This window comes from Megalobrama amblycephala, linkage group LG1 (genome assembly GCF_018812025.1).
Source record: "Megalobrama amblycephala isolate DHTTF-2021 linkage group LG1, ASM1881202v1, whole genome shotgun sequence".
NCBI classification, from domain to species: Eukaryota; Metazoa; Chordata; class Actinopteri; order Cypriniformes; family Xenocyprididae; genus Megalobrama; species Megalobrama amblycephala.
This window is the reverse complement of record NC_063044.1, coordinates 39,488,916-39,514,921: the sequence shown is the minus strand read 5'-3', so window position 1 is coordinate 39,514,921 and position 26,006 is coordinate 39,488,916. Positions and strand designations below refer to the sequence as shown.

Here is a 26,006-nt window from a genome sequence, read left to right as displayed (position 1 = left end):
TTCTCATAATTTAATGACTTTATTCTCAACATTTTATCTTGACTTTTTTTCTCGAAATTTAACGACATTTTCTCATAATTTAACAACTTTTTTCTCGTAATTTAATGACTTTATTCTCATAATTTAATGACTTTATTCTCGACATTTTATCTCAACTTTATTCTCATAATTTAATGACTTTATTCTCGACATTTTATCTCAACTTTTTTCTCATAATTTAATGACTTTATTCTCAACATTTTATCTCAACTTTATTCTCATAATTTAATGACTTTATTCTCATAATTTAATGACTTTATTCTCAACATTTTATCTCAACTTTTTTTCTTGAAATTTAACAACTTTTTTCTCGTAATTTAATGACTTTATTCTCAACATTTTATCTCGACTTTTTTCTCGTAATTTAATGACTTTATTCTCATAATTTAATGACTTTATTCTCAACATTTTATCTCAACTTTATTCTCATAATTTAATGACTTTATTCTCATAATTTAATTACTTTATTCTCTTAATTTAATTACTTTATTCTCAACATTTTATCTCGACTTTTTTTCTTGAAATTTAACAACTTTTTCTCGTAATTTAATGACTTTATTCTCAACATTTTATCTCGACTTTTTTCTCGTAATTTAATGACTTTATTCTCATAATTTAATGACTTTATTCTCAACATTTTATCTCAACTTTATTCTCATAATTTAATGACTTTATTCTCATAATTTAATTACTTTATTCTCATAATTTAATTACTTTATTCTCAACATTTTATCTCGACTTTTTTTCTTGAAATTTAACAACTTTATTCTCATAATTTAATGACTTTATTCTCAACATTTTATCTCAACTTTTTTCTCATAATTTAATGACTTTATTCTCATAATTTAATGACTTTATTCTCAACATTTTATCTCGACTTTTTTCTCGTAATTTAATGACTTTATTCTCAACATTTTATCTCAACTTTTTTCTCATAATTTAATGACTTTATTCTCATAATTTAATGACTTTATTCTCAACATTTTATCTCGACTTTTTTCTCGTAATTTAATGACTTTATTCTCAACATTTTATCTCAACTTTTTTCTCGTAATTTAATGACTTTATTCTCATAATTTAATGACTTTATTCTCAACATTTTATCTCAACTTTTTTCTCATAATTTAATGACTTTATTCTCAACATTTTATCTCAACTTTTTTCTCATAATTTAATGACTTTATTCTCATAATTTAATGACTTTATTCTCAACATTTTATCTCAACTTTTTTCTCATAATTTAATGACTTTATTCTCAACATTTTATCTCAACTTTTTTCTCGTAATTTAATGACTTTATTCTCATAATTTAATGACTTTATTCTCAACATTTTATCTCAACTTTTTTCTCATAATTTAATGACTTTATTCTCAACATTTTATCTCAACTTTTTTCTCGTAATTTAATGACTTTATTCTCATAATTTAATGACTTTATTCTCAACATTTTATCTCAACTTTTTTCTCGTAATTTAATGACTTTATTCTCAACATTTTATCTCGACTTTTTTTCTCGAAATTTAACGACATTTTCTCATAATTTAACAACTTTTTTCTTGTAATTTAATGACTTTTTTCTCATAATTTAATGACTTTATTCTCAACATTTTATCTCGACTTTTTTTCTCGAAATTTAACGACATTTTCTCATAATTTAACGAATTTGTTCTCATAATTTAACAACTTTTTTCTCATAATTTAATGACTTTATTCTCAACATTTTATCTTGACTTTTTTTCTCGAAATTTAACGACATTTTCTCATAATTTAACGAATTTGTTCTCATAATTTAACAACTTTTTTCTCGTAATTTAATGACTTTATTCTCATAATTTAATGACTTTATTCTCAACATTTTATCTTGACTTTTTTTCTCGAAATTTAACGACATTTTCTCATAATTTAACGAATTTGTTCTCATAATTTAACAACTTTTTTCTCGTAATTTAATGACTTTATTCTCATAATTTAATGACTTTATTCTCAACATTTTATCTCGACTTTTTTTCTTGAAATTTAACGACATTTTTCTCGTAATTTAACGAGTTTATTCTCAACATTTTATCTCGACTTTTTTCTCAATTTAACGACATTTTCTCATAATTTAATGACTTTATTCTCAACATTTTATCTCAGCTTTTTTCTTGTAATTTAATGACTTTATTCTCAACATTTAATGAGTTTATTCTCAACATTTTATCTCGACTTTTTTCTTGAAATTTAATGAGTTTAATCTCGAGATGGTTTTATTTTTTTATTATTGCTTGGCCCTAATCCTCTTCCATAGACTTTTAAAAAAAAAAATAAAAATAAAAATAGTGGTGTCCAAACTTTTGACCCGTTCTATATTTATTTGTTTATTTATTTTTCAGATTTATTTCAGCTACCCAAAAAGAATTTTAACAATATCTACATTGTTTACAAACTGTCTCCATTTCATGAAGTAGATTTTAATAACTGAATAAAATATGTCCAGAATGTTTAATAGTTCAAAATGTAGAATACTAAAATGTTTTATTTGAATATATTTTAGATTTTGAATCCCAAATTTTCAGAATGGACATTTAAACCCCACTGTACTGCTGTTAACTTCATTGAGATTGAAAAGGCATGATTTAAATACTAAAATCTGGATAATGCAATGTTGTTAACATGCATTATGTGGTCACTAAACCCAGATCAGGTGAATCTGGTCAGTCGTAAGTTGGTGGATTGGTTGCGTTATGCCAGTATGCAGCAGGGAGCCTCCATGTCTTCTGGGGGATTTTTCAGTGGGCCAAGAACACGTCAGGTGGGGCATGTTGCTTTTCTTCGTTCACCAATACCTGCACCATCAAGCAATACGTTTACAGTGATATTATTGAGTGATATCATCTCAGTGAACTGATCACAATCTCTTCATCAGCCAGCTCCACTGATGGAGGTGGACGGGGTGGTAACGGGCGACTTCTTCACTGTGCTGTGTGTGGGCCAGAGCTACACTGAGGACCAGTGGATGAATATGTACGCTTTCTCTATGATCAAGAGTTGGCTGCTCACTTACGACACAGACGGAACTACAAACACAGAATCAGGTAGTCTGAACAGAGACTTTGAGGGCAGATATTGTAAAAGTTGGTTTGCTTTACAAACAGTGGTCATTTTAGTATTATTTAAATACTATTATAGTATTTATTATTTTTTGGAGTTTTCAATTTTCAGTTTAATTTTAGTACAAGTAATTGGTAACACATTTTGGTACACTAATTGTTACAGTAACATCTCATTTGTTGACATGAACTAACATGAATTAACAATGATTAAACTAGTTTTATAGCATTTATTAATGTTAGTTAATAAACATGTTCATGTTAGTTCACCATGCATTAACTATGTCAACGGGTACAACTTTTGATTTTGTTAATGTGTTACTAAATGCTGAGATTTACACTAACAAAGATTAATAAATTCTGTAGATGTATTGTTCATTCTTAGTTCATGTTAACTAATGTAGTTAACTAATGTTAACAAGTTAAATCTTATTGTACAGTGTTACCAAGTAATTTGATGTGGTTTTGTTATTTTTATTAGTTTTTTAACATTTAATTTATTTTTATTTCAGTTTTAGTTAGTAAATGTAGTTCTTCATCTTAATTATTTGCCAAGGAAACATTTCTAATTTGTAAGTTTATGTTTAGTTTTTGAATATACTTTAAAATGTAATTTATTCCTGTGATCAAAGCTGAATTTTCAGCATCATTACTCCAGTCTTCAGTGTCACATGATCCTTCAAAAATCATTATAATATGATGATTTATTAGCACAGTTGTGCTGCTTAATATTTTTTATAAACTGATGCTTTTTTCAGTATTATTTGATGAATAAAATGTTTAAAAAAAAATAAGAACAGCATTAAAATATAAATCTTTTGTAACAATATACACAATTGTTTAAAAGTTTGGGGTCAGTAAATTTTTTCTTTATTTTTTGAAAGAAATTAATACTTATATATTAAGCAAGGATGTTAAATTAATAAAAAGTGATAGTAAAGACTTGTATAAATGCTTTTTTATTTAAAAAAAAAAAAAAAAAAAAGAAGAAGAAGAAGCTTTTTAACATTTTATTCATCAATGAATCCTGAAAAAATATCACAGGTTCCAAAAAAAAAAAAAAAACAATTAAGCAGCACAACAATTTTCAACATTGATAATAACTGAGTATTAAATCATCATATTAAAATGATTTCTGAAGGATCATGTGACACTGAAGACTGGAGTAATGATACTGAAAATTCAGATTTGATCAGAGCAATAAATAATATTTAAAAGTATATTAAAATAGAAAAACTTTTTTTTAAATTGTAATAATATTTCACAATATTTCTGTTTTTGTCTGTATTTTTGATCAAATAAATGATGAGCATAAGAGATTTCTTTCAAAAACATTAAAAATAGTAGCATGTCCAAGTCCAAACTTTTGACCGGTACTATATTTATTTGTTTTTGTTTTTTTAGATTTATTTTAATTACCTAAAAACGATTTTAACAATATTAACACTGTTTGCAAACTGTCCCATATCAGATAATATACTTCATTTCATGTAGTTAAGATGAGTAACATTGAAATTTCATCTTTGCTAGCTCTACTAAAAAAAGCACAGGTCATTCAGTCACAGCAGCCAGGTAAGATACAAGTGAAAAGCCTGATATGATCAATCTGCTTCCTGTGCAATCATAAACTCCCTTTAATGAATGACATTCTTCCAATCAGAATAAACAAAATATCCTATTCCTAAAATTTTATGATCAATAATTAACTGCTGTGTGCATCAAATTGATTTTGGGTCTATGGCTATGTTTGGAATGAAATACTAGCATGCTACTTACTGCTTACTGTGGTGTATATACTGTGTACAGCCTATTATTTTTATAAACAGTGCAGGAAACGGTATGCAGCCATGAACGTCACATGACCTCGCAATGTTTTCTTTTGTGTGTGGCATCCAGGTAATCTCTGAAGAATAAATAGGCTGTGTCTAAAATCCTTTACTCTCTGAGTCGGTTTTTCTATCGAATAAGTACTTACTTTGCGACCATTAATGTTCTTTATAGTATGATTGCAGTCATACTACATTTGCCATGTGTTTATTGTTATGTGAGACCTGCAGTACCAGCATCAATTGTGTTGCTTCACTGCCATTCATGACTCCTCTCCCATGGCCTCATGGGATAGTAAAGTGTCCATCGGATGTAGTAGGTCATCCGGGTCCTTTTTGCTTACTGTTAAATGAATACTGTGAATTCAGACATACTACTCTTTTCACATACTGGAAGTTATTTAACAATTTATTTAGTATTTAATCCAATTTTGTGTCATAATATCCCTTTTTCTTTTTTTCTTTTGTTGGGCAATGACATACTGCATACTGTGAAAATAGTAGTAAAAAAATTGTAGTATGCCATTCCAAACATATCCTGCATGTCCTGTCATATTCTCAACCCTACAATGGAATTAGATCCCGCTGGATAAGATGCTTAGAGTTATGCTCAGGATGTTGTAGTATAATGTGCTGTGTTGTGCTGTTGATGTAGATGATCGCTCAGAGGTGGACAGCTCAGTGATGTCCATGGTGTCAGCCACGTCCTCCTCAAGCAGACTACTTTCTCCCAAAGAGAGACTCCGAGAGAAGGCTTTTGAATACTGTCAGCGTCTCATTGAACAGAGTGACCGGAGTGAGTAGATCGTACGTCAGGTTATGGAGAATGTTTATTGCATTCTGCTGGTAAATGTTGATTTATTTCTCTCTCATTTTTTCACAATGCAGAAGCTCTGAAGAGGATGGATACAGAGCTACAGAAAGCAGTAAGCACCACATATACTACCGTTCAAGAGTTTGTGCGTCATGATTTTATAATGTTTTTCAAAGAAGTTTATTATTCTCTCCAAGGATGCATGTATTTGAAAAAAAAAAACAGTAATTTTGTGAAATTAGTACAGTTTTTTAAAATAACTGTTTTCTGTGTCAATATATTGTAAAATGTAATGTGTTCCTGTGATCAAAGCTGAATTTTCAGCATCATTACTCCAGTCTTCAGTGTCACATGATCCTTCAGAAATCATTCTAATATGATGTCAAATCCGTCAAGATTCTTTGGCGAATAGTTAAAAAAAAAACAACAGCATTTATTTGAAATAGAAATTTTATTTAACGCATCCTTGCTGAATAAAAGTATTTCTTTCTTTCAAAATAAATTTTAAAAAAAACTTGACCCCAAAATTATGAACAGTAGTGTATATTTTTAATTTAAAACTTCACTATTTAGTGGGATCTAAATATCTGATATTGAATATTTATTTATTTGTAAAATGCACATACATTAAATATAAAATAAATAAAACATTTTAGGAATTTAATCACATGTAAAGGAGCACTCACTATTTTTTTTTCTTTACTAAAAAAAGTTAAAGCTAAAGAAATTAATAGTACTTACTAATTTTTTTTTTAAAGTTTCAACTCTTAAATTTTTAGGCAGATGATATAATTTAAAGGTCCCGTTTTTTGTGTTTTTTTTGAAGCTTTGATTGTGTTTATAGTGTGCAATATAACAAGTGTTCATGTTTCACGTGTAAAAAAACACAGTATTTTTCACATAATTTATTTATCTGTATACCGCTGTTTCCACTGTCATAAAAACGGGCTGATGACTTCCTTGTTCTATGAAGTCCCTCCTTCAGAAATACGTAACGAGTTCTGATTGTGCCAGCGGTTCCTGTGTTGTGATTCGACAGCAGCTTAGCGCTCCTTGCCCGGAAAGGTCACGCCTCTTACCATAACGTGGAGATGCACGCGCTCAGTGTTATTGTAAACATGTCTTTAATTTTACCCTATCAATTTGAGCCGGAATCAGACCCGGTGATTGGACTGCGGGATGAAAATAACAGCGTTTCGACGACATGGCGACAAACACACTCTACAAACGCAACTCTTGCTCTTCTCCGTGGGAGCGCAACAAGACCACGCCCCCTTTTTTGTGTATTCCTGTGGGCGGAGGTTAGTCAAAAAACTGTTTTAGTGACGTCATTAAAGAAGGAAGTAGAGGGATGTAGTCCAAACTGGCCGTTCGATGTAGGCGACTTCTGTTAAATAAAATATCTCGCTTGGCATTGAACTTTGAGCTTTAAAATTTTACAGATTTTAATTTATACTCTAACAACAACATTACACACTAACTAAAGTTTGAAACATGGGATCATGAAGAACCTTTAAAATGAAAATTCAGTGTTAAATTAGAAAAGAATGCAAAATATAAGGATTTTACACTGTATAATTAATGAATATGAATATAATGATGACATGGACGGTGACTCTGTTTATCTGCTGTGTAGTGTATCATTGAGTCAGTGTCAATAATCGACATCATCTGTGGTGAGGACCCGTCGTATGTATACCGTGCCTTCCCCTGCATCAAAGCCCTGTACGGCAGACTGAACGGAGACTTCACCTATGCTCGAGCCCTGCTGCCTATCGCTCAGTTCTACCTCAACCACAGTGAGTGATGGGCCCTTTTAGTGACAGGCCTCTGATAATGTGACCTATGAATGCATCTCAGCGTCCATGTGCTCTGTTTTCAGGCGAGACGGCCGCCGTGGACTCCGAGGCTGTGTTTTGCCAGCTCTTCAGCCACTGTCCCACCGAGCAGTTCAACGATCCCATGCTAGCTTTCGAATTTGTCCAGTTTTGTCTACTCAATTCCAGTGTGCTGCAGGACAGAGTGGCCAACTACAGACAGAGCTTCCCAAACCTCCTGAAGGTGTGCTGTCTGTCTTGTATTTTAAACTGAACTAAACTCCAGTCAAGTGATGTACTAAATGTTTGTGCATTTTGCCTGTCAGTTCTTAGCGTGGAACAGCTCAGGATTGATAGCAGAGTTTGTGGAGCTGCTTCCATCACTAGTAGCTCCAGATACAGCCATTGAGTTACTGCACACTATCCTTGATCTGCCCTGCTTAGCAGCAACGCTGGACCTCCAGCAGAGGTGAGTCACTTTACAGAGTACAGATCGGCGTTTTAACACAAGTTGTTTGTGATGTGAATTAGTAATGCGATGCTGTTGCAGATCAGCGTGCTATCAGGCTTCAGACCGTACCACGTGGGACCAGCAGGGGGCGAAGGTGGCCGCTTCACTGGATGCCTTCCGCCAGCCGTCCTATAGGGGGTTCTTCCTCTACATCCTCAGACCGGAGGCTGGGACCGGAGACACCATAGACAGGTAACACCTGGCATATCACAATCTAGGAGGAATTGAGTAAAATGAGTTAGCAGGATGCAGAATTGTAATTTGAGTTTGAGGAGGTGGAATTAAAATGGAATGAAATTCAAGGAAAATCATATATACATAATTACACTACCGTTCAAAAGTTGGGGCTTGGAAGGGGCTTTTTTTGAAAGAAGTCTCTTATGCTCACCAATGCGGCATTTATTTGATCAAAAATACAGTAGAAACAGTAATACTTTGAAAAATTATTACAATTTAAAAGAACTGTTTTCTATTTTATGTATTGTAAGATGTAATTTATAACAGTAATGTCAAAGCATCTTTACTCCAGTCTTCAGTGTCAAATGATCCTTCGGAAATCATTCTAATATGATGATTTGATGCTCAAGAGACATTTCGTATTATAATCAGTTGTGCTTAATATGTTTTGTGGAAAAAATAGGATTTTCAGGGTTTTTTGATGAATAGAAAGTTCAAATGAACAGCATTTATTTGAAGTAAAAATCTTTTGTAACAATATAAATGACTTTACTGTCACTTTTGATCAATATAATGTATCATTGCTGAATAAAAGTGTTCATTTCTTTTTAAAAAATGTACTTACTGACAAACTTTTGAATGGGAGTGTACATTTGATCAAATATGCTCTGATGGTTATAGCTCATGGACTTGTAACCATATAATTACCACACCTACAACACTACAAAAATGACTTGCCACTGTTCCACCGCCTAAATATTCCACTTGGATAAAATTGTGTGTTAAATGACTGCTTACTGTAAACCTCTGAGTGTGGTTGCCTAATAGGCTAAAACTGCTTCATGATATTCTGGCTGACATGGCGGAGAGTCCACGGGTCGTTCAATGTGCTCAGGTCGTTCCTGTGCTTCTGCATGTTTACTTCAACACTGTCACTCAGGTAAGAGTCATAAATGAGAGGTCAAGCCATTTTATAGAGATCTGAATTTAATAGAGTTGTGTTCCCATGATTTATTTGTTGTGTTTTATAGAAAGCTGATGAGAAACTGATGAACCAGCTGCTGCTGGTGCTGCTGGAGAGAAGTAGCCTGCTCTACAACATCAAGACATTTAATGCTGAGGTCCAAAAGTGAGGCACTTTTAAAATGTGGCCACCTTCTTGTGAGATTTTGACTGTTCCTAAAACCCAGTGAGCTGTCTCACTGTCTGCTGTCTACATAGGCACCTAACTGAAATAAAAGCTCACAACTTACTGATTTAAAACACTCTCCCACTTTCTTTTCATACATTTGACAAGATTTACATATACACATATACTATATACATTTCAACATAAATTCCACATGGGTAAGTGTGCAATATTTATTTGTGATTGTAGGGTGTTCAGCACTCACCTGCAGACTCTGTGCAAACTCCACCCACCACTGATTGTGGATCAGTCCAGGGAGATCCTGGAATTTGCAGGCTCTCCTGCCAACATTTTCAGTAAAGAAGACTTCTACACTCATGTGGTGAGGAGAAGTAGAGCACCGTGATTGTTAGTGTCATCATGCTATGTTTGTCCTTCAGGTGACTGTGTTTCATGTGTACACGCAGGTGTGGGTCATTGGCGAGTTTCTCTCGGTGTCATACGACCCTCGCTGCACGGTGGAACTGATCACATCTTTCTTTGAGAGCTTGGAAGCGGTGCTTTTTGAGATCACACAGGTGCGACAGTCAGCCAGCCCCCCGAGTTACTCCCCCCGCCTCATCACTGTGCTCATGACCACCCTGGCTAAACTGGCCACACGCAGTCAGGATCTGATTCCAAGGTAGATCAACCTGCTCCGACACCATGGGTTTTTTTTTTTTTTTTCATTACAAATGATATTATATATTGTATATATTTAAATGTTTTCCTGAAGACAAAATAAGTCAAAGTTACCCTGATCATCCAATTCAAAAAGTTATGCTTTTTCAGATGTTACCATTCATGTAGTGTGTAATATAGCTGTTTGCGAATGTAAAAAGATCAAACTGCATGATAAATGCAGTTATTGTCTCCCAAAAAAAAAGAACAGATTCTGAACCGCCCTGAAACAAACCATCAGTAATTCCTGGACGAACCTACATAGGTTTATGACAAATCTGCATTGCCTATGGTCTTTATTGGCTGCCCGCAAAACGACGTCTACTTAGCTGAAATTCCGACACATGCTGTTTAAATGTTAGATCAATCACAACAAACCATCTGACCAATCAGAGCAGAGTAGGCTCAAGGAAGGGAGGGGTTTAGACAGACCTAATCTCCAAACTAACCATTTCAGACATTGTGAGAATAGGGGTGATGCTATATTTATATTAAGAAAAAAATATATTTTTTGGTCTTTGATGCTTGTAAACCTATTGTAGGAGACAAAATTAGGAGCATTTAAAATAATATAATAATTGCACTTTAAGGTAACAACACACAGTATTAAGATTCAAGTGTATGTAAACTTTTTGAACATTATTATATTGTTATATTACATTATATTACACAATGTATGTATATTTTAATATTTTAGATTGTACTACATTTATATCATACAGTAAAATTAAAATCTTGTAGTATCCCTCACTCTTCTTTCCATATCTTTTTCCATTTCTCTTTTAGAGCGTCACTTTTCCTGTCTAAGATGCGGGTATTTGCTCGTAGTGCTCCAGTAATGGCGTGCTACAGTGAGGAAGACACTGAGGAGATCATCACACGAGCCCATGAACTTATTAACTTGCTCAAGTTGCCAAATGTGGCTCAGTTTGTCCTGGCCCCTTCAGCAGGAGGCGACGGCCCCCGCTGGCACAGAGACACAAACGCCTCACTTCCTCAGGCCATGAGAGCAGTCAGCGGTCTCCTCCATAGACATTCCAGCTTCCTGCCCACGTAAGCCAATTCTAGGAACTCGCTTTTGAAGTAAGTGCACAGAATACCAAGAGAGCGTTTCTGAAGGACACAAAGAGGGAGTTAAAGGAAAAGGGAGAGACACTGAAGCAAAACAGACAAGCACTTCATCATGATTTTCACTTCTGCTGAACATATTCTTATCAATTACAAATATATCAAAACAAACATCAAGACTCAAGAGGTTTATGGTTTATTCTTTGATTTATTCAAATGATTGTTAGAGACACTTATAAAAAATTACACATTCTATGTGTTTATTGTCAGGTTGTTACATTAGTATCAAAACTGTTAAAATACAGCTTGGATCAAAAATCTATGAAAGAATTTTCCATATACATGAAATTTGACACGGTACAAATGTCTTAGGTGCTTATTGTCATATTAATGTGGCATTATGACAAACTATTTTACATTCAAAGTCACAGTGCTTAAAAACATACTCTGTCATATCTGAGATTCCTGGCTAAAGCCGTGGTCACACTAGACTTTGAGCACGTGAAATTTCTACGGACACGGCAATGGTTGCACAATGATGTCACATTCTGTCTTTTTAAAAAACATAATTCAACATATAACATGTCAAAAATTTAAATATATTCAGTCTACTGCAATGCTGCAGATTTCAAGTTTGCATTCTTTTAATTCAGCTAAAAGGTCACGCTATGGCATATCAATCAAGTCTTTACGTGATATGCATACGCAGGTCAGAGTTCACCAACAGGCCGAAATGCAAAACGTCTTTGCTTGAGCTTGCGTGTCCTCTCTCCCACATTCATGTGCGTATGAAAGGAAGTCAATGGAACGAAAAGTGTAGTGTGTCAAGAGGTGAAACAGTCATGCAGAGAACTGCTGGACACTAGTTACTCATTGAACTGATCACAGATGGGAACAACCACACAAAAACACTCTGGAAATAAACAATTATAATTGTCTGTTAGCGTTAAAAGTGACGTTTTGGTTGCAAGAATTTCATCAAGGTTTGTATTTTCATGAGACCTTAATTGGGTCTTACTAAAAAGAGGCACATAATTCAGCAAAGCAGCTTTCAATGGGAGCTGAATTGACTTGAATTTTTAATTTTACATGGATAATAAATCCTGTTATCCCCTATATCTTTCTTTCACCTATCTTACAATCCTATAGGATCCATTGTGCAACAATTACAAAGCCATTTCTAACATTTTTGTTCATTGTCATTATTACAAGATCACAGTAGTAGAAATACTTTACTACAGCCAACAACTGTCAATAAATTAACATCTATCATTCAAATGTGTTAAAAGGCAGTAGATATCTGGAATGTTATTTAGATAGTGTTCTCTGTATTATACACATTCTGCCTGTAAACATTGACAGTGGAAACAGTACATTGTGTCAACAGGTTAAGACTACATCTGTAAAAATACACTGAGTTAACAGGACAGAAATTCTTCTATATAAAAGTCTATTTTAGACCAACAGTACTAGAACATACCCATCTATGATTAATATAGAGGGATGCAAAGGCAGCTCATGATCAAATACATTGTCTTTTAGCTCAACAAACCCTGTATGTGTGAACACTTCAGGTCTTCTACATGTGTCACCTGGATATTTTGATTTGGCTGGTCCCCGTTGCATACAAGTACCTCCAGATGGCGTAATAGTGTATGCCTGCCCCCACTGCCACAAAGACGTGCCAGATGGCATGAGCGAATGGGATGAGGCCATCACTCTTGAAGAAGACAATTCCCAGGCAGTAGAAGACTCCGCCCACTGACAGCTCTAATATACCCTCTCTGTTAGGCTGAAATAATACGTTCAGTTTAAACAGGTCACTCTACAGCAGATAGATTACACAAGGGTCTTTCCACAAAACACATGCCATTTGTTTCTCTGCATGTGTAAACTATGTTAATGCACATATTTTGAAAATAATTTTTTTGTTTTTTCATCATGATACCTTTTTAACTTGTCTCCAACCATTTCCGACTTTATTTTATGAGCAAATATGCACATTTTGATCAAAAAACATATTATAAACTATATAGTATATGTAACAGGGTTGAATGTACATTATGCTACAAGCCTTGTGTTTCTACAAGCTGCTTCTTAGAAAGAGAATGCAATCATTTTCATTTATCAGTTTTTCTGTATTTGAAATCATCGTAACAGGGTTGCTATTCTAATATCCGCTATTGATGAACAAAACATGGTAAAGTGATAAAAAGAACAAAATTGTTGATGACATGGTTGATGCCCATTTACAACTTTAATAGTCATATATATATATATATATATATATATATAGTAGTCAACATTTGAAGTGGATCAAAAAAGTTCATCAAAGTTGTCCTAAGAAGAAGGTTTTAGGACAACTTTGATGAATGGTTTTGATATAACTATATTTTTTTTATCCTGCCTTTTGCCTTTATAACTGCCTTAATTCTTTGTGGCATAGATTCAACAAGGTGCTGGAAACATTCCTCAGAGATTTTGGTCCATATTGACTTAAAGGGTTAGTTGACCCAAAAATGAAAATTCTGTCATTAATGACTCACCCTCATGTTGTTCCAAACCCGTAAGACCTCCGTTCATCTTCGGAACACAGTTTAAGATATTTTAGATTTAGTCCAAGAGCTTTCTGTCCCTCCATTGAAAATGTATGTACGGTATACTGTCCATGTCCAGAAAGGTAATAAAACCATCATCAAAGTAGTCCATGTGACATCAGTGGGTTAGTTAGAAGTTTTTGAAGCATCGAAAATACATTTTTGTCAAAAATAACAAAAACTACGACTTTATTCAGCATTGTCTTCTCTTCTGGGTCTGTTGTTCATTCGGGTTCACGACTCTCTCAGTGACGCTGATGACGTGTTATCCGGTGCGCCCGAGCTTCGTTTACAGTCTGAGGGAGACACACGCTGTATTCAAGCTATTCTACATTGTTTGTATTTTGGTATTGCTCTATTTTTTAAAATGGTGCGTAAGTGTGCATGTCGCGGATGTCCTAATCGCCAAAAACAATGAGGTAAAAGTGCATTACCAACGGCGACAGATGAACGGATTCAATGGAATCAGTTCAATGGAATAAATTCAATGGAAAGGATTCCGGAAGAGAAGACAATGCTGAATAAAGTCATAGTTTTTGTTATTTTTGGACCAAAATGTATTTTCGATGCTTCAAAAACTTCTAACTAACCCACTGATGTCACATGGACTACATTGACGTTTTTATTACATTTCTGGACATGGACAGTATACCGTACATACACTTTCAATGGAGGGACAGAAAGCTCTCGGACTAAATCTAAAATATCTTAAACTGTGTTCCGAAGATGAACGGAGGTCTTACGGGTTTGGAACGACATGAGGGTGAGTCATTAATGACATAATTTTCATTTTTGGGTCAACTAACCCTTTAATAGCAGTATGCATTTGCTGCAGATTTGTCGCCTACACATCCATGGCGTGGCACCGGTGTGTCAGCAGGGGATGGTATTAAAATGTTAGTAGTAAAACAAGTGATAATTGAAAAGTATTAAATTGCCTTTCTAAGAAGAACCTTGAAGAAGCACAAGGCTTGTAACATAAAAATGATATCCTGTCAACCCTGGGGTTCAACGGGTTGAAGGTCAAAATTACAGTTTCAGTTCAGCTTCAAAGGGCTCTACATGATCCCAGACGAGGAATATGGGTCTTATCTAGCAAAACGATCGGTCATTTTCGGAAAAAAATTAAAATTATATACTTTTAACCACAAATGCTCATCTTGCACTGCTTTGAGATGCGCCACACATGACGTAATCACGTTGGAAAGGTCACACATGACGTAGGCGAAAGATCCAGTGTCTACAAAGCAAATGTGCAAAGATTAAAGCCGAGGACACACTTAACGATTGTAAGGCCGATTATGAATGTAAATTGATACTTATGACTGATCGTGCTCAAACGCGTCCAGTCAGAGCCAGTTGTGTTCAGTCTGCGATTACAGTCGGTGTTCAAATTCCATGTGTGAGTATATAAATCGCCTTCAGTCGCAGGAAACAATCGCTGTATGTTGAGCTCAGTCTTAGAATGTTTTAGCTAGTCGTTAAATGTGTGCCCGGCTTAAGCTAAACAGCCTTTACAAAAAAAGGTAAAACAATGATATCGGACGATTTTGAGAAAATGAGATGCCGTTTTCACACAAAAGAGGTACTTTTGTCTACATCACGCATGACCTTTCCAACATGATTACGTAATTCGTGGTGCATGACCGATCTTTTCACTAGATAAGACTCTTATTTCTCATCTGGGATCATGTAGAGCCCTTTGAAGCTGCTCTGAAACTGCAATTTGGACCTTCAACCCGTTGATCCCCACTGAAGTCCACTATATGGAGAAAAATCCTGGAATGTTTTCCTTCATTTCTTTTCGACTGAAGAAAGAAAGACATAAACATCTTGGATGTGAGATGGGGGTGAGTAAATTATCAGGAAAATTTAATTCTGAAGTGAACTAATCCTTTAAATGCAAGAATGAGACAGTCTAGTAATTGAGCAAGGCTACGTCAAAAATATTTAAATTTAATTGTGGGAAAAAATGCCTTCTTCGTAGAAGAAAAAAAATGGTCTTGCATTAGATAATGAAATTTGATTTATTTTCTGGGTGCTAATTGTTTTTCATGCAAAGGATTGTGGGTGAAGGGAGCACATGAAGGATACACTTGATGCAAAAATAAAAAGCTTCCTTCAAATTGAGATGAAGCTTGATGATGTAGCAGCCTTAATATGCAGCCTTACTAGGACACAGCCAAAAGTAAGCCAAATTCAATAACTCAATTAAAAAACACTAATGAAGTAAAGACCTACTTGTATTGCAAAGTATACTTTATGTTAACAACACTAATGGAAATGTTGTAAAATATAAATAAGCTGCTTAGGAGATCTCAAAAGCCTTCATTACTGTATTTATGAACACATGTATAGGTGTCAGTCACACGTACCATTGACAGAAGAACAACTGCAGGAACAGCTCCCATGGCAGTGTAGCACAGTAAGTCTAGTATCTTGTTCCTGAAACATAACACAGCTGTTTTGAAGATATTCTGATACTGGGTCCTTAATATTCACTTGCATAAATAACTTAAAATATCACAGACAATTTTTCACAATTTTGGATGTTAACTATTAACTATCACAATTGCATCTGAGAGTGATTATCATCTACAGTCAAACCAAAATGCATTCAGACACCTTGAACATTTCATTCATTATTACAGTTTATTACTTAATTAATCTTAATTATGTCAGATAACATTTAAGCAAAACATGGTCAGGTCAAAGTGTCTGAATCATTTTAATTTTATCAATTTTACTGGTAGTGCACTGTATGAAGAATTTTTGGGTATAATGTGTCACAGTTTACTTTATTTTGCTATCCTCACTTACATAAATGAACTACAGTGTACTGCACCCACTAGTAAAAATATATCAAAAATATTAAAAAAAATGTCTGAATAATTTTTGGTTTGATTGTATGTCCTCAAATAAATGGACGCATACTTCTCATGAAAAAAGAAGACATAAGCAGAGCCAGCGCAGGCCATGATCCACACCAACCAGCGCATGTGGACAGCCCAGGGTCCTAGTTCTCTCAGGTTCAGCCTGCACACAACACAACACACCTGTGTCAGTAACACACTCATCCCTGTGAAGCTGTGTATATCCAGCGGACACACACATCTCGTACTCACCAGGGTGCATAAGATGCAGCTATAAAGAAATATATCACCATCCTGTCGCACATGTGGAATCGCTGCTCCACCTTCCTGTTATAGCAAGACATAAGAAAATGTTTTTTAAATACTCATTCCTGATAAAAATCAATCTCACATCTTTGTACTGGCTTGTATATCCTTCTGATCCTTCTGCATCACCATTTCAAAGTTTGGGGTCGTTTGTTTTTGAAAGAAGTCTCCTATGTTCACCAACGCTGCAAAAGCTGAATTTTCAGCATCATTACTCCAGTTTCAGTGTCACATGATTCTACAGAAATCATTACAATATGATGATTTGCTGCTTAAAAATACACTTATCAATGTTGAAAACTGTTGTGCTGCTTAATATTTTTCTTTGATGAATTGAAAATATAACAGAACAGCTTTTATTTGAAATATAAATCTTTTGAAACATTCCTAATGTCTTGACTCACATTTGATCAATTTAATGTGTCCTTGCTGAATAAAAGTATTAAAAAAAAATCTTATTGACCCAAAGTTTTCAGTATACCAGAATAATAGATATTTTGACTATTAAAGAAACCTTGTACATTGCTTTATATAAAACAAATGCAGGTGACTGTGGCGAAGCATGTTGCAACCCATTTCTATAGATTTGAGTCCTGTTCTTCCTTAATGACTGTTTTTGTTCTTTTCATATGGGTGAAATGGGCGATTCCATGTGTGAATCACAGATTGATGAAGCTGACAGTTGTGAACATGAACTGACAGGCCCATGTGAATGCATCTGCTGAGTCAAATGTGGATTCATGTGTAACTGCGTAGGTGTCCTGGTCTGATGAAGATCCAAAGTTCATTCATAATGTTTCCACTAAGTCTGCATTTGCAGCTGACACTTCCTCCTGGCACAGAATATGCAAATAAACTTAAGCCTAAAACAACATTTTGCATAGGTTAAATATTGCACCATAGACATATAAGAACGTTGCTCAGTCTACGTTGCTGCTGCTAATGTAGCACGAAACCACACTTTATCTGCCAAGAGTCATCATAAGCTATGACATAAGCTACATGCCAGAAGACATTTGACTACTCTTGTTTTCTGTAAATTCATGGCTCGACAGTCAACATGTCGGGTGGAAATATTTCATTTCAGATGGCATCTGTTGTCATACTTTTGAAATGCATTGGTTTGAAGATGAGAAGAAAATTACACACATATATATAATATATGCATAAATGCAGTTGAATTATTTAAAAAATTACAGAAAACTTGCCTAATTAATTGAGGAAATCTGTTTCACATCTAAAGGCACTTTATAATGAGCATGTGTGTTTAATCATTGAATCCCCTAAGGCACAAAACATGTTATACAAACTGCACATGCTCCTTTTAAAAAGCACAATGTTGACAAATAACATGCTTTTTTATTCAATATCAAGAGTTTAGGTTAAAATGTATGTGAATGTATATGGGAATCTCAGGTTCCTTCCTTTCTGTTCTAAAATACAATAGAACTTGGAAAACGTTTAAAACAATGTATCAGCAGCCATCATAGCTTTTAAAATGATACCCGTTATGACTCACCTGAGATGACTTTTCTTCCAGGACACTGTATGGAACATGGTGGACATGATGAACAGCCCAGACAGACCTGTACCATACATCCATGCAGAGATGGTCTCCCACTGGTCATCAGAGAGGAAGTACAACACTGAGCTGCCCATGATACTGGGAATGATCCAGAACTGAACAGAAGACAAAATCATTATGTGTCTTTTTTGTATTTTCTTGAGTTATTAATTAATAAGGGTTTTTTTATGTGTTATATCAGTGTTGGAGTCAAGACCAGCTCATCTGAGTTTGATCATCATGCTCCCGAGTCCACAACAAGACAAAGGGCCTCATTTATAAAATGTTGCATAGAAACCGTCCTACATTTGATCTTACAAACCTTTCTCAAATGTGTGTATGTGTGATTCAGAGAACAAACGTACACACAAAAAACCATGCCTACGCCTCTCTTCCAGGTGTGAAATTTATAATTGTGCACAGCTGAATGGTTTCTCCGCTTGTAAACGTCGCCTAATTAATGTCATTAACAAACAAAAGAGGACCAGTCAACAGCCAAATCCTTACTTGAGAATTGCAAGAGGCAAGAATTGCTTAGATTTCCAAATACCTGCAGTACTCTGACTCTCTGCCACAAGTTAAAGTGTGTACATCTGCTTAGAACCTGACGTGGCTCTAAGCACTTTTCCACGTCAAAGACCGTTTTTATAAATATGAACGTTGGTGTGGATTTTAGCATACACTCACTCTATGTTCAAATCTGTGTGTACGCATGTTTATAAATGAAGCCCCAAGACCATGAAAATATGGACTTGGACTCTGACTCAAGGGTGAGTCAAGATCATATTTTCATGGTCTTGGTCTTTTTGTGGACTCAGGAGCATGTGGACCAAGACCATTTAAATATGGTGTTGGACTCAGACTAACGGACCAAAACCAAGACCAAGAAAATATGGTATTGAACTTGGATATGAAGACCAAGAGCATATGTTTACGGTCATATTTTTATGGTCTTGTTTTGGAATCGGAAGCATGTAGACTAAGACTATGAAAATGCGGTCTTAATCCCTTGGACTTGAGGACCAAGACCATGAAAATATGGTATTGAACTTGGATATGAAGACCAAGAGAATTTTTACGGTCATATTTTTACGGTCTTGTTGTGGAATGAGCAGACTAAGACCAAGGCCATGAAAATACGGTCTTAGACCAAAGTCCCTTTAAGACAAGTCATTTCACTCGGCGGCCATCTTTGAAATGCCTCTCGGGCATCCTGGGCATCATGCAATCTGTTTGAATGGGGAAACATCAAATTCTCCAAAACTGTTCGCCAACCTTATGATTAAATTTCATATTTGATATCACCAATGAAATCTAACAACAACCGGCTCATAAATGTAGTTTCTAAACGCTCGAATCATGACAAAAAAAACTGTATTTTTCAGGCTGGATCAAGCTAATGCGGATGCGCAGACCTAAATGCGCGTCTCTTCGGAGGCTCGCGTCTGAAACCGGTGATTCTAACTGCCGCTGAAGTGACGCGATGACTTTACCAGTCGGCGATTGGCTCTTATTTAGAAGGCGGGACTTATTCCGCCATATTGCGCATTTCACTTTCTCCCATTCAAAACAATTAGAGTGACGCGTCTTGTGTTATTCTATAGTCTTTGCTTAGACTCAGGCTTGAGGACCAGTCCAAGACCATATTTTCATGGTTTTGCTCTTGTTGTGGACTCAGGAGCATATAAACTAAGACCAGGACCATGGAAAAATGGTCTTAGACTTAGTCTTAAAGGCCAAAATCATGAAAAATATGGCATTGAACTTGGATATGAAGACCAAGAGCATATTTTTTACGGTCATATTTTTATGGTCTTGTTGTGGAATCGGCAGACTAAGACCAAGACTATGAAAATACGGTCTTAGACTTGAGGACCAGTTCAAGACCATATTTTCATGGTCTTGGTCTTGTCATGGACTTAGACTTGAGGAAACTGCTCTTAGACTCAGTCTTGAGGACCAAGACCATAAAAATATGGTCTTATACTCAGACTTGAGGAGCAGTCCAAGACCATATTTTCATGTCATGGAATAAGACCAAGACCATGAAAATATAGTCTTGAATTTGGACTCAATGACCAAGACCAAGGCTATATTTTCATGGTCTTGTGGTAATGGATTTAGGTGCATGTGGACTCATTCTTGACTCTGACTCAGCCCTCAACTGGTCTTTATTACAACACTATGTTATAATACTTAAATACAAAATGACCTAAAATGGCCAACTCCTGTCCTACATGATGTATGTCCGGTTTGATAACTGGATTATAGTAATTGCATCAGGAAAATGTAAAATTCTAATATTTGTGGTCTCTGACCAACCCTCCTTCCATCTGTCAATGTGTGTGTCTGATCAAATCTTCTTTACATGTCTCATGAGCCTTTTTGATTTTCTACAGAAGCCATCTTTTTACAGAAGGTAATAAACAAAACCAGCAGTTTTAGGCATTTACAGCATCTCCGACATAAACACATTATTTCAAAGTCAACAAACATACACAGGAAATTTTCATGGCTTGATGCAAAGAGGATTTGGTGTGTGGTCAATGTCTCATGCTGAAGCTCGTGAACTGGCCGTGCCAGATGTGCGGCTCTGAGAGGCAGGGATTAGAGAGCAGGATGTTATCCAAACAACATGTTATCCCAACATGCCCATATAAAACACACGAGCATAAATGAAGACCAGAAGCAAGGCTGAACAGAGAACTGACTCAAACAAATGACAGTATGAAAAAGACAATGACCTGATGACTGTGATTTAATGGTTTTGTTAAATAATTTTCCCCCTGAATATCCATAAAATGTCTGTCCAAAAAATCTCTGTGGGTTTTTTATGACCTTGGTGAACCTTCTGTTACAGGACAATGGCATCAAATCTTTCCCTCTAGACAACACCCTCTTCCTTCTGCCAATATAATACACAAAACCACAGGTCTTTATGCTAAATGTTGACCAACCCGTCCAGTTTGTGATCTCACGCTGTTATTTTCATTCAGGTTTCTCCTACGTTTTGTTTTGTCCTGCTCTGTGTGAGATAAGAAGTAGATTTCCACTTACTCCATGCGTGGCACAGTTGGCTGCATGCTCATATTCAGTTGGCTGGTATCTCTTGCTAGATGGGACTCGGTTGTTCATAAACCTAAAAAAGATATTTTTGTGAATTTGAAGTGCTTAAATTTTGATACTGAGGGTCTCAGTTTTTTCTCTTTCCATTTAAAATCAGATGCATTCATTTGAAGCCTTGCAGATGTCATCCTAGTAAAAATGTATACAATTCTAAGAATAATATCTATATTTATGTACCCTAACATTTAAAAATGTGGGGTTGGTAAGATTCTTTAATATTTTTAAAGTCTCTTGTGCTCACTAAGTCTACATTTATTTAGAAAATACGGTAAAATTATATTACTCTGAGATATTTGAGGTATTTTATTCTTTTAATGACAAAGCTGAATTTTCAGCATCATTACTCCAGTCTTCAGTGTCACATGATCCTTCAGAAATCATTCTAATATTATGATTCGATGCTCAAGAAACATTAACATTCAAGTAACATTCTTATTATTGTGCTGATTAATATTTTTGTGGAATTTCATTAATGAGTTTAAAGGTAAAAATAACTGCATTTATTTGAAATAGAAATATTTTGTAACATTATAAATGTCACTTTTGATTAATTTAATGCAACCTTGTTTAATAAAAATATCACTTTCCTTAAAAACAAAACACCTTACTGACCAAAAACCCTCAAATTTCTTACACATCTTGTTTACCAGAACTGATGGCACAGAAAAAGCAGCCAAGTATTACAGCTTCAACTCTTTTTCATTTCAGAGAATAATTTGGACTATATGAAACACATTAAGGATAAAGAGCACATAATGTTCAGGTTCAAGAGCATTAGGTAACCCTCTTTGTGGCACCTCAAAGATTTAATATGCATTCAGATCACATTTTTAGAATTTTCTTCTATTGCACGGTTGCCTAGCATCTGTAACTACCTAACGACGAAGCTAATCCTGTTCGGAATGAGGTCTTTTATGCCACTTACATTGAGCCGCTGATGTATTAGGTGATGATGTCATAGTCTCCATGCCAACCTGAGGCTTGGGATTTTCTTTTTTATTTCCCCCCAAACACTCTTTATCTGTGTGATTTAATTAATGTGCATGAGGACACAGGGAAGTGGGCTAGACTGCTAACCAGAATAAATGAGGCGAGCTCAGCGAGCTCTGGAAACCATCTTACTTTGCTTCTTGATTATATGTCTTAATTATAGCATATTTCTAGCAGTGACCACATTTATTGTCTTCAGCTGTAATCTTTTCAAAGATAGTTCTGCCACTAAAACATACAGGCTGACTTAAAGGGTTGTCATGTCCTTTCTGTTATGAAACATCCTTTCATATTCTGATTTCTTTTCAATTATTTGAATGTAAATATTTGTTGTAAAAAAAGAGTGATCTAGGTGTGATGTAGAAACCGCATTCACAATCATACATTCAATTATAAAGCCCAAATGCACCAGAGATGCTAGTTCATGCAGAATTTGCCTTTAAGCACCAGAATTATTGGATATATTTAGTGCCACTATTCCTATCACTGCTTTGCCATTTTTTACTATATTCAGGGAAAATATTTACTCAGATGTCAGAGCACTACAGGGCATCCTGTTCATTATCATGCATGAGTTCATTAAATGAATGTTTGGCGTCGCTCCAGGGTTCAGCACCCGGTGTGTCTCTGCTTGGCCTTTATAAAAGGAATTGCTTTTATATGATGGCATCTGGAGGCAAACCGGGAAGCTCAGCCTCATTGTAGCAATGTCAGTTTGCCACTATAGACACATACATGTACTTTTCTATAAATGTTTTTAGCAATTCTTCCCATTGATTTGATTTCTGCCCCTTATGAAACTGTAAATGATGCATGATTAGAGACCATCTGAGATTCAAACTTCATGTTATGGTGTGAAATTAATAAGCAATATTTCAAATTCTCCGACTTTTGTGATCCACTCTCAGCAGGAATATAAGAACACAGGAATAGTTCAGTGTTGATGCTATTATGAAAATAAGATAATGCCACACCATGAGGATGAAGGATGGTGAGACTCGTCAGTGGCCCTTCACTAGAGAAAACATTCAGAGATTTGGATGTTTACACTTTACAGAGCCTCTACAGCAACATGATACAGAGTGCTGGTCTTGGGTTTAAGCCAAGATGTCTGCTCATGCCTAATGTGGCCCTACATACTAGTTGTGACATCAAACATTGCATTTTAAGGCTGACCTCAAGTTCTTATTTTTCCAGACCGCACAGCAAGTGTATTTTGTTGCATAATGCTCTACCATATTGCAATATCAACTCTTTGGAAAACACTTTACAATGTTATAAACAGCTAGTTGTTTGCAATATTTACATGCATAAAATAGTTGTTTGCGATATTTACATGCAAGTAATCTAATATTTCAGTCATTATAAAGTTGCTTAGTATCTTTTCATATTCTCCAGCTTCATGAAGGCCAGATCTTCTATGAGCACAGACAATTCACCGAGTGACTGTGTGCTAATCGCATACGACAGAGGCCCAAATATCCCTTCCAAAAACCAAATATGCACACAGATGGCGACAGTGCAAGTCTCTTGTCCCTAAAACAAGGAGGATCCAAACCAAACAGTCACAAGGGACAAAAATACACACAGTATGATTAATTGTACTATACTTTATGAGACGAGATTGACCCTGTTTCTGACCTTTCTGAGAAGATTGTGGAGATTAAATGAAAGCGATCAGGTGCTGAAAGGTTAGGTTTGTTATTACTCACCTGAGAGTTATCTGGAATTAAGAGGAAACACTGCCTCTAGGTATGGTAACAGTGTTTTACCTAAATCCATCAGTTTAAATTGATAAATTATATAATTTTTGCCCATTTCTGTATGTTTCACTATATAAAATTCTCTGTTGTGGGTGCATGAAATCAAGTGGGTATTGTGATGTTCTTATACACAAATATTGAGCATTGAGATGCTTAACTGAAATAACTCACATGAAATTAAAGAGGAACAAAAATAGCATTTGCATGTAATCCCACTAGTCAACAACCTCATGGGGGCAAAGATCTCAAAAGGCAAACACAAAGCCTGTTTATGTTTGCCAGATATGTGGCCTGACATTGGCTAAATTTGGCATCACTCAAAACTATTAACACTTTTAAAATATCTTTAGTCCTATTGGAAAAAAAAAAAAAAACATGTGACAAAATGTCATAATAATAATGTTCTGGAACACTATTCCGAGAAAACCATGTGACATGAATATTTATGGGTAAACAGAATTATTAAATGCCACATAAGAGGGTTTATTGTTAAAAAGATTGGACATGTCACAAACGTACTGATATACGAGGAAAGTGAATAATCATTTTCAGCTCATGGGAATGAATGTATGTTCATTTAATGTTAATGCACAGGAAAACACATTTTTTTACCACAGGAAATTCTATAAACTACTTTCAAACTTGAATTTCCATATAATCTTTCTAGCCTATATGGATAGACACTACATGTAGGCCTATTCCTATCTAAAACTGAAGAAATGTTTTATCACAACACAAACAATATGATGAATGAATGAACAAACGATGTTTAAAGCTAGGCTTATTGTTTAAAACAAACACTGCAGTCTGTTTCAACTCGTGTGTGTGATGGTCTGCAGGAAATCCTCACAAAAAGTGCAAGCAAAGTTGAAGCAGTGCAGAAATAAAATGAAAGTAGAAGTTGACAGAACCTCAAGATTTTTCCCACACGATGGCTTCTTCAAACATGTTTGCACTAATCCATCTCGCGCTTCATATTGTTTTATACTGATATAGCCTATTCTTATTATCAGCTTTCATTTCAATTATGCTTTTCTATTATTAACACAAGAGAAAGCATAAATAGCCTAAGTTATATTATTAAAAAAAAAAAAAAAAAAAAAAAAAGATTTCCCAGCAATATTAAGAAAACAATGTTAGAAATGCTATGCTTAGATGCAATTTACCTGCCGAACTTCGTCCTCCTAAAATCCATACTGTACATATTTGTACATGTTCGCTGCGTAACTTGCTCCTGGGTAGACAGACTGACTACTTCCAGTACCAGCGACGACCAAACTCCGGATGTTTCAGTGTCTGAAACTTGGAAGGAAGCGGTATGCTGCCTCTACAAGGCACGAGAAGACTTGCGTTGCTCAGAAGGCGCGCGTGAGCAGAACTGAGAGAAGCGGCCCGAAAACAGTGACAGTGGATTTTTGGAATATTCGTAAACGGCGTCTCGCGACCCCTCTCGCTGTCAGGAATGCCGCTGTGCGCGCAGAATCCCCTCCCCGCCCCTTTGCTTCCTTCCAAGTAAACTTCAAAAAGGCTTCGAGGCAGGCATCACGTTTTCCCATCGCTTGTCATGTAGCTTTAGAAACGCGCAAACAAACTAACT

The 26,006-nt window shown here is 35.2% G+C and overlaps 2 protein-coding genes across 4 annotated transcripts in view; one reads left to right on the top strand and one right to left on the bottom strand.

Annotated features, from left to right (window-relative positions):
* The window catches only part of ap5z1 (adaptor related protein complex 5 subunit zeta 1), a 14,974-nt gene extending 2,598 nt beyond the window's left edge, over window positions 1-12,376 (top strand). The window contains exons 5-18 of one of the 2 annotated variants that reach the window (XM_048192529.1): window positions 2,718-2,830; window positions 2,945-3,113; window positions 4,659-4,700; window positions 5,610-5,750; window positions 5,843-5,880; window positions 7,405-7,567; window positions 7,651-7,829; window positions 7,912-8,054; window positions 8,136-8,288; window positions 9,102-9,213; window positions 9,305-9,402; window positions 9,652-9,784; window positions 9,870-10,084; window positions 10,909-12,376. In XM_048192529.1, coding sequence (XP_048048486.1) covers window positions 2,718-2,830; window positions 2,945-3,113; window positions 4,659-4,700; window positions 5,610-5,750; window positions 5,843-5,880; window positions 7,405-7,567; window positions 7,651-7,829; window positions 7,912-8,054; window positions 8,136-8,288; window positions 9,102-9,213; window positions 9,305-9,402; window positions 9,652-9,784; window positions 9,870-10,084; window positions 10,909-11,179 — 1,970 coding nt within the window. In that variant the 3' untranslated portion in view covers window positions 11,180-12,376. The remainder of the gene's footprint in view (window positions 1-2,717; window positions 2,831-2,944; window positions 3,114-4,658; window positions 4,701-5,609; window positions 5,751-5,842; window positions 5,881-7,404; window positions 7,568-7,650; window positions 7,830-7,911; window positions 8,055-8,135; window positions 8,289-9,101; window positions 9,214-9,304; window positions 9,403-9,651; window positions 9,785-9,869; window positions 10,085-10,908) is intronic. The other variant, XM_048192536.1, reaches the window with a different exon arrangement.
* Window positions 11,430-26,006, bottom strand: mmd2a (monocyte to macrophage differentiation-associated 2a). 2 transcript variants are annotated; one of them, XM_048192560.1, is made up of 7 exons: window positions 25,576-26,006; window positions 21,588-21,669; window positions 18,486-18,646; window positions 16,913-16,987; window positions 16,722-16,823; window positions 16,163-16,232; window positions 11,430-12,982 (listed from the first exon to the last, which is right to left on the bottom strand). In XM_048192560.1, exons 1-7 carry the CDS (start codon window positions 25,611-25,613, stop codon window positions 12,779-12,781), a joined length of 732 nt encoding a protein of 243 aa, XP_048048517.1. In that variant the 5' UTR covers window positions 25,614-26,006; the 3' UTR covers window positions 11,430-12,778. The 2 variants fall into 2 exon arrangements, with proteins under 2 accessions (XP_048048517.1, XP_048048523.1); XM_048192566.1 differs by lacking the exon at window positions 21,588-21,669 and having other exon boundaries at window positions 25,576-26,004.